The following is a 12,275-nucleotide window of genomic DNA, read 5'->3' as shown; positions in this document are numbered from 1 at the left end:
TGGTAGGGAAATCTTTATCAGTGTACTCATAAAACCACTATTAACAATACCACAAAAACGTGTGAAGTGTAAAACAGACAACACATTGCAGAGCACAAGGAGCAGCATGCCTCCCTGCCGTCTTGAATGCCTGATGTTTATTGCAAAACAAAAAGCATGGCATATTCACACATGGTTAAGCATGTTTACATGAAGGTCTTTAAGTACAGAAAGAACTGTTGAAAAGCTGGTGCTTTCTGAGGCCTGTCTTTTCCTTGGTCAGATATCTGCACTCCCGCAGCTCCACAAAACATAGTTCCCATTCTGATCAATAACTTGCATCCCACTTGATTCTGATAGTTTTAATAAGCAGTTCCTTTATTTGCTATTGCAGGAGGTCTGCCACATCATTTCTCACCTCCTTTTTCTCCTGTTTGTTCTGATTGTGCTGCTAATTAGACACTTGTTTCCTGACCTCTGGCCTCTTGACAGCCTCATGCAGCCCCTGTGATGTTAAATGAAGGAAGGCACAGCAGCAATCCAGCAATCAAACCTCTGAAATCAGCCTCTGCAATCTAGGTGGGCTTTGTTAACATTTTTGTTCTGCGCAACACAGGAAGGAAAGACAAAGAGTGGAGTTATCACATCTACTGTTTGCTAAGATCACAACAGTGCACTGAAGATGGTACACGGAAATTAGGTGTGGAAAAAAAAAATCTATCTTTGCAGCCACATAACAAAGCAAGAGCTGCCAACATTTATTTAATTATAGGATAGTACCTAGCAGTGAGATGTTCAAAAATGTTAACAGCTGCCCAACCTATGGCAAACCCAAAAGTTAAGAGGGAAAAAGTAAAAACTGAAAGATGGCTTTTCTGAGGAGGTTGTGGAGTTTGTAGAGTTCAAAGATAGTTTGGGGATGGAAGTCACTGTGGAAGCAAAAGAAATGAAACGAAAAGAGCAGGAGAACAAGAAAAATAATTGTGATAGCCTGGATGAGAAGGACTGGGGAAGGGGTTGTTTCACTCATCAGAGAAACAAACAATGAGGGAGCAGGCCCAGTCAAGCCAAAATGAGGTGAAAATGGGAATGTAGCAGCAGTCCATGAAAATCAAGAGCTCTTGATCTCTAGACTGCATCTACCAAAAATACCATGGTTTTTTTGCCACGTGACTTCATGCCTTTAGAACAGTGGTCATCACTGAGGCAGGAGCACATCGCAGCCTGAAAAGGGTATTTTATGGCATCCGTAAAATGCTTTGATTCTTGATGGGGAACACAGGTGTTTCTGACTGGTTTTCACTAGACCTCCTACTGGGCATCTTAGGGAAGAACTGCATAGTGTGTAGGTCTCTGAGCTGCACAGAAGATGGGGATACATGTGTAGGGCACACGTGGAGGAAATCACTCACCTCAGAGTAGAAGCAGTGACAAAGTGAAGTACAAACTTTGTTTAAATTCATCTACTTTATGGCAGCTACTGAGAAATATATACATGGAAGACGTGGTCTTTTATGTAAATCATTCATGTAGATAGACAAAACCTGTGCCTTTTGTTCGAAATGGTCCATTCTTGACAAAAACTGTTGGCTGAGTCTTTTAATCATCTTTTTTTTCTGGAAGAGGAGGAGTTTTTTGGAAGCCTTTTCAAACTGACGTCTCCTTGCATTTCTTGTGTTGTTTCTATAGAAGCGCTGCACACTGGGTGGATGGAGTCTGTCCTGAACATTCACGTGATGCTTCCTCTTGAGAAACATCACAGTGTGGTGGATTAAAAGCTTCATATAACTCGGTTTCTGCAGAAACTCTTAGTGGACCTAAACTTGGCAATTTATTCTCTTTGATTCTCAACTGCTGATAGAAATATAATAGCTTTAATTTCTTCTTAATACTGAGATGAAGTATTCCATTAGCAACAGCTGCTGTATCTTAAAGATGGTAATAGCAAGCATTCGAACAGTACTTTCATCTTCAATGTACTTTGTAGGTGTTCCTTACTTCTGAATTATGTCAAGTTTCTGTCCCTATCAGTGCTTTTTCAAGTGAGGTACATGATTGATCTGCCATGGCAAAGAGGCAAAACCAGTCACTCCAAATTCTGCACTGGAATAGGGCCATGATCTGACTTAGTGATGGAAAATGGCCCCAAAGGCAGTACAGCTGAAATCTTTTCTGACAGCAGAAATCTTCAGGCTGTGTAAAATCAGTTACCCAAACTTTTGCCTTCATACAGAAGGTGAGGCTCCTGCCCATCCCATGCGTTCCAGCCCTGTGCACCAGGTGAGGTCAGTCCAGAGGCTGCTGAACAAAGCAGGGGATTGAACTATCTGGTGCAGACATGATCCCCTGCTCTGAAGTCTGCCCCTATCAGTACCTCCCTGAATGACTATGCCTGAGGGATGAGAAGGGGATGTCCTGTCACTGGCAGCACTGACAAAACTCCCATTGAGCCTGGTGAGAGCAGGAGCAGGCCCAACAGTGTTGACTTCTGATGTCATTGTAGTGATTCTCTTTGTTTTCCCCAAGATCCCTTTGTGCTTTTCTGCTTTGCTTTGTATTCTGAATATTCAGATTGTTTCTGCTCTCAGGGCTCCGTTTGTAATTAGATTGCATTGGTTGTGAATCTGTCCTACAGGTTGACAAGCAAGTTATGCTGATCTTCGCTGTAAGGTTTAATACAAGCCACCAGAGGAGGAGGGGAGTGGAGCTGTGGAGGAGGAGTGCCACTATTGTTCTGCCCTCAGCACTGCCAAAACTGTCCCTTGTTTTTTCTGCAGGCTGCCTGTGTTCAGATGCCGTTTGGACAAGCCTGGAGGCTCACAAGAGGGCAGGGAGAGGGTTAGCAGGGTCTCAGCTAGAAGTGCTTGTGCGAGTCAGGAAGCAGGCATGGGAGGAAGGAAATTAAGTGAAGACATCTGTGTAGCTTAACTCCCAGCAGCTCTGCCTGGGGTAGGGGTGGGAGTGCTGTGCCTAAGATGACATAACGTAGTTCGTCTTTCATGGGCTGAACACAGAGGAAACTGCAAAAGTGAAGCATGGTCTGTGTCACGCATGGGCCAGGCACACCAAGTGCATAATGGAGCAGCGTTGGCACTTTCTGCTCCGCCTTCCACACCTCAAAAAAACTCTCAAAGACAGTGAGCTGAGGAGGATGTGATATGGTCCAGAAACTGATCTTGGACTTTTTTCGCAGACGACTGAGCCAGAGGCCAACAGCTGAAGAATTGGAGCAGAGGAACATTCTGAAACGTAAGTCCTGATACTACTGACATTGAATCTGAAGCCAGCTAGTTTGCATTAGTTTAGATTTATATTGTGTGGGTTCTTTTTATAAAACATCGGCTATTCCATATGTGCATCACGAATAAAAACAAAGTGCATCATAAATGCAAGTAAGTGTGCAAGTCTGCAGCAACATTCAGAGCTGCAGAAATAATTCATTAAAATTGTAGTCAGTAAATACACATGAATGAACAGCCTTTGGGAAAGAAAAAAAAAACAACCCTGAATCTTTTTTGCAAGTCCTGTTCCCAACAGAGGATCATTCTGAAAAGCCTTTCTGTGCTGCTCTCACACGGATATGAGCATCCCATTATAAGCTGGTAAAGCCATTAGAGCATGGCTTGATGAGTTTTGCTAAAAACCTTCACAGCAATCTAGACTTAGGTGGAGCCTTTATTTAATTCAAAAAAGAATCCTGTGTTTCTTGGGATAATTCCAGTGAAATGTTCCCCTGAAACTCTTCCTTTACATCAGCCAAAAACTCACCGGTAGATCCTCAGATCATTAAAGTATATTTTAAAGAGACAGACTACCATTTGGAGAGCCTGTGATAAGTTATGTTACTAGATCTGTTGTCACCAGTTCCAAGAGAAGCAGGACTGAGTCTAGCATAAACGTTATAATCTTGTGAATGAATAGGGAAAAAAAAAAGCATTTCATTACTCACACTGAAGTGTTTGATTTTTAACAGGAACACAAATCTGTTCATCTCATTATTGTTGTACTTCAGAAATAGGGAACTGAATAAACAGTTTCTTCCTTTTTTAAGTTGTTAAATCCTTCATTCCAGGAAAATTTTGAAAATGAACACAGACAAAAGTATCCCTAAATGGTACCTTAAAAGAGCATCATAGGTTGGTCCGTTGTGTATCTTCTATTGTTGTTCAAACTACAGACTTGCACAGAATCATAGAAGTGTGGTAGCAAAAGACAGATTCTCTGGAAATTAGCAGCAATGATTGATTAAATTTTTTCAGAATCAAACTCCCAGTGTGTTATTCATCTGTTCATGTTGTCGTGCATGGCAGACAAGGGAAGACAGAGACACCACTATCAGTGCAAATAGAGGAGCAAAGAGTAAACAGCAAAGAGAGTGCAGGGAGCCCAAGGCTGCCAGGAAAGCCATTTCTTTGTGTTAGCCTGTGATAGCCATGCTCCTACTATTCATCCCTGTGCCAGCAGCTGGCGGAGTTCAGTCTTCAAGGGGGCAGAAACTGGGGAACTGGTGGCACGTCCCTCTGTGATTGCGTTGGGACGGAGGCTATCAGGACAGCTGGAGGAGGGGGAACCTGCAACATGCCCAACAATGAGCTCAGGCTAATGGGGACAGAGGGCAATTCTGTCAGCAGCTCATGTTGTCATCCTGGCTCTGGCTACCAGCATGAAGCAGCGCGTGCCATGCAGCACCTGGCACTGGTATGTGACCAGTAAACACCACCCTAGCACTGGTGCTTGTGGCTGCCAGGGGCTGTGCAAAGGTAGGGGGGTCTCAAGCAGCAGCTCTGGATAAAGTGTTAGAAGCAGAGAAGTGACATGACCAAAGCTGGGGTCCTATCAGAGATTTCCTAATCTCTCCCACGCAGAGACCTGAGTTGTTTCGTTTTTCAGGGGAATGTATCCTCTGAGCCTCATCAGTTTCCTTCTGAATTTAGTAGAGGCTCCTAAATGACACAAAGGTGCCTGAAAATATTGCTGTGAATCCAGAACTATACTTTTATTTCCTAAATTGATTTTTTAATCTTGATTCTTAAGCACGCATCTGCCCCAAACCATGTCTGTCCAGGTAGACAAACAACGTCATAGTCACAGGAAAAGCTAAGATGGTATTCCCATGGCATCTTAATTTTTGGTGAAGCACAACAGGACAAACATTTAAAAATAGTTACACAACTTAAAAAAATACATAAAATAATATTCTACTCTTAAACAAGTAAATATAGTGTCTGTTCAGTACAGAATTGCTTTCTTCCTTTCCCTAGATTTCTGAGAATTTTGATAGATGCAGTAAAGCCTATGGAGAAAGAGACATGGGATGCAATAATTAAGACTTCAAACTCTCTGTGTAAACAGCTCAAGTTGTTTGCAAAAGCCCAGTTCACAGCACACACCAAAAAGAAACCCCAGCCTTCTCCCAGATGAAGTAAATAGGATTTCCTCTGCAGTTAAAGCTGACATTTCCTTGATGCAGTTGTCGTACTGAGTATTGTTTTGTTCCTGTGATGTGTAACTGCATTATTGCCAGTTGTGATGGGAAGAAATGAGGCAAAATGCAGATGTGCATCCATTCCCTATAAGTGAAGTGATCCCTTCCAAGCTCCATGCTGCAGGGACACTTATGAAAGTACTGTCTTTGTTAAATTACAAGAATCCATTACTTGCTTGTAGCAGCAGTAAGATTACAGCAGCCACAGCAAAGAAACTGAGAACAGGGGGACATGTGCTTGACCAGCCCTTCACTGACATGCACCCAAGGCAGTGACTCCTAATGAAATCAAAGGCACACAATGCAGAGAAGTACAGACCTGTAGGGTTAGTGTGAAGACTAAACTACTCTTTTTGAAATTAGTACTTGCAGGCCATGTTAGTTTACAAGGAAGGATGCCTGCATGCCCCAGTACAACTTCTGTGATGGATACAAATACTTCACTTGTCAGTCTGGCACATGAAGCTTGCATGAATTCCTCATAAAAACTTGGGTAGATGGGGTCTGATGGTCTCAGAATGTGCCAGGGGACATTTCACACTAGCACAGAAATTAGGCCTGAAAACTGTGACCCAGTAAACCCTGAAGAAACAGAGCATCTCCTGAATACATAAAATAAAGCAACAGTTCTGTAGATCAGCACTGTTTAATAGAAATGAAAGAAACAGTACTTTCTGTTTTCAGAGGAGAATGTATTCCTACTTCCCAGCTTGTTCCTGACCAAGGTTTTCAGCCTGCCTGGCTGTCTCTGAAGGTGGGTAAATGGGCTGAGAAATGAGGAGAAAAGAAAAGCATTGTATGCGGAGTACAAAAGTGAACCACTTTGACTCAGTTTATGCATAACCCCTCATATACTTTCAGTGCTGCCCAGGCACCATGTGGACTCCATTTAGCGTTCTCTCTGGCTTAATCTTAAAGGATTTATTAGTGGCTGTGCTTCTGTGAGTGGCTATTTGCAGTCCTGGCTTCTCCAAATTTGAGACACAACGGGAAGAAAAAAACTGCTGAAAGAGCAATTGCTAATCCAGAATCCAGCCCAGCAGGAAAAGAAACCATTGCAAGATAAAAGTATATGTAACAATATAGGTATTCTAGTTACCATTTAAAAACCTATTGGTAAGCCCATGGTGTCTTCTAATCTTTCGGCTCCAATATCAGATTCCTTCTTCCAGACAATGCAAGCAGTATTTTGGGGAAAATGGCATTTAAAGGTAATGGGTGTGTTATAAACCATCATGCAAACTATTGGTGGGTTCTTTGTCCACTTTGGTGGAGAATTCCCAGTCCTGATGAAGTCAGTGAGCAATCACCTTGGAGTGGCTCTCTGTTGTCCTGAACAGCAAAAAACTGGCGCCCAGCCCTTCTTGCTTGTTGTGTGACTTTGCCACACAGTTGCTTGAACAGTATATCCTATTTTGTTACTACCATTCTGCCAGAGGTGCCTGCTCCCCTTGGATTTATTTTAGACCGAATTTAAGTGATGTAGTTCAAGCCTCCTACCCCAACATGGCCTTGGATGTCTTCTGTAGCTTCCCTACAGAGTTATTGGTGCCTGAGTTAGTTCTGTCTGAGTGAAAACCAAATCACACAATGGGCACAGGGTACTTGTAGCTGAGTTGCATTTGCTTTCCTTTGGGCTTGATTCTAGTAAGGAGCAATTCAGGTATCAACAAAGCAGTTAAAACAGATCCTAACTGTCCATGGACAGGGCAGGGAAGTGCTGTGCAGGCTATTAACAGTAACATCTTGGAGTTGGCCAAAGTAAGGTCTAGACTTCGTAACAGAAGAAGCTTTGAACTATGCGGGATCCACTGAGTAGTGGAGTACACAGAAACCTGTGATTTTATTGACTTTCAGTAAAGTTCATTGCCAAGACGTGCATGAGAGCCTGTTCCTAAATTGAAAAAAAAGGTAATGTAGTCAAATCTTACTGCCCTCTCGAGTGGTAATGGTTGAGGCTTACCCTGGTGAGAATTTGTAGCATGTGATTTTTTGGCTTACTGTTAAAAGTGGATTTCCTGGGATGTGTTTTTGCACTCCAGTACAATGCTGTGAAGGCTCATGAAGGAGGGAAGGGGGCTCTCTTTTCACTCTGCTCAGGTCATATGAAGTTGCAGATGTTGCCTAACATCCCTACTCTGAGTTTTCTATCCATTTCCATTCCACAGAGGGGAAAAAAAATTATACGCATGTTTCTTTTTCAGCTGTTGACCTCTCGGAATCAAACCATATCATAGCTGAACCCCTCACAGCAGTGAGATAATGGCTCATTGCCTGGCCCTTTGGCAGAGTGGCACACATGAAGAGTACCAGCACAGGGAAAGGAAGGTTGTGTAGATGTTTATGAAGTGTGTGAAGAAGCAGAGAAGCTATGGGTCAGGCAGGTCCACCAGTCCCAGGGGGGCATGCTGTGTATCAGAGAAGTCCTGAAACATTAATATACTGATGGACAGGCTTATTTGTTGCACACTTTGCATATTTGATAAGTCTGCAGCTTGACATTCCTTTATATCTCTTACAGCCCGGAATGAGCAAGAGGAGCAGGAAGAAAAACGAGAGATAAAGAGAAGATTAACACGTAAGGTGAGGAGCAGCTTTGATCCTAATATGGCATTACCATAACTTTCTTCCTACTGCACAACTGTTTGTATTTTTTCTTTTCCACAGCACTATTTTCAAAAGTAAGGAATGAAGTCAGTCTTGAAAGAAATCTTTAAAAAAAGACATCACCTCTGCTACAGAGTTTAAGTCCATGGGCAGGGCAGGGAAGTGCTGTGCAGGCTATTAACAGGAACATCTTGGAGTTGGCCAAAGTAAGGTCTAGACTTCGTAACAGAAGAAGCTTTGAACTATGCAGGATGCACAGCCTGGCATCAGTCTAACTCTGCTCTGTGTAAATGGAATAGCCTACAAAGCTATTACAAGGAGAGAGCAAAGTTAAAACAGTGTTGATTGCATTTGAAAGTTCCAACTTAAAAAGCAGTAAACTAGGAAATAAACTTTTTCTGGAAGGGGAGATTGCCACTTGAGGCATTCCAACTAAATAGAGAGAAGCACTTGGAAAATGGTGTGTAGTGCAGAAAACAATCGTACAATCTTCGATCAGCAGGGAAGGACAAAGTAAACAGGACAGTTTGGTTTTGGTTTTCCTCCCATTTAAAAGTCGTTTGCTCTTAAAACTGAAGAACAGTAATTTCAGATACACATGTTTAGATTCTCGACTGGTGTAAATGTCTACAGATGTCCCAATATACATAGCCAGCAGTCTGTCCTGTTATTGCAGGTAAACTTTATTTCACCACTGGCTTCTATTTCCCACCTACAGAGCAGGAGAAAGTCCTCTAAAAACTCAAGCTTATGGAGCAGCACCATTCTTCTATAGGCTTTTAGGTGGCTTAGTCTTTTTGGCATATGTGACTGCAAGCTTTTATGGTGCAAATAATGACAGGAAAAGGACTGTGAATATATATGCAAAGCTTACATTCAGGGAGCTGGATTGTTTTCTTTCATGCTTAAAAATCTCAGACTTTATTCTCAATTAAATCAGCAGAGTTCTCTGACACCAGCTGGGTGATACTGCCTTTGTCTGCAGGAACAAAGAATGTGGCCCAGAGAGCTATAATACTATTTTAAAGATGCTAATTCCTTCCAACAATGGTAGAGATGCTCTTATCCCCTTATAGCATTGTCTGAAGGCATAGAACCTAACTGCAGTGCAGAGATTTTGTAGGACTTAAACTCAGCGCAAAGGCTAGAAGTGCTGCTTTACCAGTCTGTCAATTTCTATATGTATATGTAAACATATACAGGAATCCAGTACAAAGTTTTACGCCATCTAATGAATAACTGTAGTAGATAAAAAACAAAGCTTCCCATAGCTAATCTGCTGCCTTACAAGTGGGGGCTTGCTGAAGTACATAGCAAATGAATTGTCTATTAGAGATAGAGGCCACAGCTACATCCTGAACTAAAACACCCAGGCTACATGACTGCTCTCTGAAATGTCAGCAGATTTCTGTAAGGTTTTTTTCCTTTGTCTTATTTTAAGTAGGAACAAGCCAGTCCAGGTCCTTGGCAGTTCAGTGTTCCATGCCAACATTCCAGGCTATGCTGTTTTTAGCCTTTTTTTTTTTTTTTTTCCTTTAACAAATATTTTCTTTTGCCCCTAGCATGTTTGTAAGGTTGGTAGCAACATAACTTGTATTGTTTGATTTTGCTTACTTGTTAAACTGTTGTAAATTGTTCCAGGACTGGATGATCCTAGCAGTCTTTTCCAAACTTAGTGATTCGATGATTCTAACCACAGGCTTGGTCTAACAAGGAATTTCATTCTCACCTGCCAAATGTACCATCACAGAGGCTCAGTAATGTCTGGAGGAAAGAAGTGAATAAAGTGTGCTAATGGCTAGATGACAACTAGAAATGCCAAGTGCCTAGTGAATCCTGCAAGAATTGTTATTCCCCAGCTCTGTCTTTCATGAACATGTCCCAGATGTGTCGTGTTTGCAGCAGAGAGGCAGGCTCCTTCTGTCGATTTGTACTGAAGTCTTATTACCAAAGGATTTTAAACCTCAGATCAAGCAGAAATTTAATTGAGCACGTCGAGAGCATTGCCCAGCAGACCTCTCTATTTGTACTGAGTTCTCATGCAGACGTGCACACAGGGTGAATTCAACGTAAGGAAAGTATGCCATGTTGCCTTCCTGTATCCATGTCTGGTTGTAATCAGAAGGGGTTCTGGAGAAGCCACTGAAAAGACTTTTGACTTTGCACTGTAGAAATTGTTACTGTTCCGAATTTCCGATGGCATGATTCCAGCTCTAAGGGTACAACTCATTTCCTCATCCATTAGAAAGCTGTTCCTAAAATTCCTTCAGCAATCACACTTTGCTACAGTATAAGGATGATGAGTTGTAACATGACATGCTGTAATAACTGAAATTACCTTACTAGGTCTAGATGTCTTATTAAAGGCAGTAATAAATATCCACTTGAATTCATCATATGGACAGGCAATTTCTAAAAAAACTCTAAGAAGTTGGGTAGCCTGTAGCAAGCTGCACTTGTAAGCACTTTTCATGCTCTCAGACTCATCTAACTCCAAATTAACTAACTGGGGATAGGAAATAGCTGCCACTCAGAGAGTAAAAAGTAGGTAGATAGTGCTTGAAGCAGTTTCTCAGTAACTTTTTTCCCTCCTGCCAGATGAGGGAGAGATATTTGCCTCCCACCTGAGTGTCCAGGGGTGGGTTTTGCACATCTGTCCTGCCCCATGCTCTCTCCCATGGAGTCCCACTGGCAGCTTTGGTCACCTGGACTTCTACTGTTTGAATTGAGGAACATGAATAGCGGGGATTTTTCTGAGTTCTGATTGCAGACATCTACCAAGCCCATTCCAGAACTGTGAATGTGCAGAGATCCTCTGGGAGAAGTGTTGGATCCACTTTCCTTTCACGAGGAGATCTGGGCCTCCAGAAACTACAACTAAGAATTTATCCTCTCCTCGCTGTTGTGTAGCACCAAGGCAATTAACATGAGCCTGAACTCCCCCTGAGGTTTTCTGCAGAGATAGAGTTGTAGGCTGAATGAATGGAAGATATTACAGATTTACTTGTAAAGAGGAGGCAAAGCTCTGCTTTTCCTGCCTTCTCTCAAATTCTCCCTGTTCCCCAGAGCTGTTCACTGCTTCCTGTCCCCCCACTGTCAGTAGTCTTTCACTGGCTACAAGACTAAAATTCTTGTAGCAGTAGAAACAACCAAAGTGAAGAGATGTGGCTGTTTCTTAAAATCCATGCAATAGTCTGAAGTCTTTGTTCCTGTTAAATTCCTCCTCCAGTACAGCTTAAAGCCTCTATTCATGGGAGAGCAAGCTGGAGCCTCTCCAGGAAGTGTCTTGCTGATAAGTATTTTCTATAATGGACCTCCCCTCACCTGCATCAGGACAGGATGTTTGAAATAATGAGTTGTGTGGCAAAGCAGAGGGAGGTGAAAGGAAGGGGGAAAAAAGGTCAGAAAGCAGTAAAGGTTAGCTGCTAATTTGGATAAACAGCATTTATAGTCAAAGAGGGAAAAGAGCTTTGGGGCATTTAAGTCACCTCCTGCTCCTATGTCTTAGCGCAAGAGGTGAGGAGCAAAGAGGTGAGGAGGTTGTTAGCACTGCTAGTTAGAGTCTGTCATTTTTCACTTTGGTTTCTTCCATAAATAACGATTGTAACATTTTAATGAGGTAACAAAGCAAGCAGTGAAGAGACAGGGTAACAAGCTTTGTTGTGTCTGAAGTAGAGCAAAGTCAGCATTTCACATTTGGCTAAATCCCAAGATCAGACTGACAAGATTGGCTTTTCCTGAACTTAACTTTACTTGGTGACAGTGCTTTAGTTTGCTTCATATCCCATGCTGAGAACAAAGGGGTTTGAGTTAAAACTTCCCTGGAAAACTAGCTGAATATCAAAACTTGTAATGTGCCCATATTTATCTCTTGTGATACAAAACATCCAGAGGAACACTTGGCCTCCCATGACAACAGTTTCTGTTCACATTCACACTAAAATAACGTGGTGACTTGCCACTGAATTGGCATTCTCCCACAACTCACAAATGTTCACAAATGGATGAACAGGAATGTATATGCCGAGGTGGTACACCCAGACAAGACACACATGGACATCCTGCTAATTTTAGCAGTGGTAAGGAAAAAAAAAACACTCTTTGTCATACTTGTAAAAAATGCCAATCCTCATGCCATCTTTTTAAGAAAACGTCTGCCTTAAATACCTCCCTCTGGTGCCCCTGAAAAGTTCCCAGATGTCCC

At 42.3% G+C, this 12,275-nt stretch overlaps 1 protein-coding gene across 3 annotated transcripts in view; it reads left to right on the top strand.

Moving 5' to 3' along the window:
* Positions 1-12,275, top strand: part of PHACTR1 (phosphatase and actin regulator 1) — a 143,927-nt gene that overhangs the window by 118,349 nt on the left and 13,303 nt on the right. For all 3 annotated transcript variants that reach the window (XM_042869714.1, XM_042869716.1, XM_042869715.1), the window contains 2 exons: positions 3,173-3,228; positions 7,986-8,047. In XM_042869714.1, the coding sequence (XP_042725648.1) occupies positions 3,173-3,228; positions 7,986-8,047 (118 nt within the window). The remainder of the gene's footprint in view (positions 1-3,172; positions 3,229-7,985; positions 8,048-12,275) is intronic.

Source organism: Lagopus leucura, unplaced genomic scaffold (assembly GCF_019238085.1).
Source record: "Lagopus leucura isolate 7727_CA_CO unplaced genomic scaffold, USGS_WTPT01 Super-Scaffold_100002, whole genome shotgun sequence".
Lineage (NCBI taxonomy): Eukaryota > Metazoa > Chordata > Aves > Galliformes > Phasianidae > Lagopus > Lagopus leucura.
The sequence above is the reverse complement of the archived record's forward strand: the minus strand, read 5'-3'. Positions and strand labels throughout refer to the sequence as shown.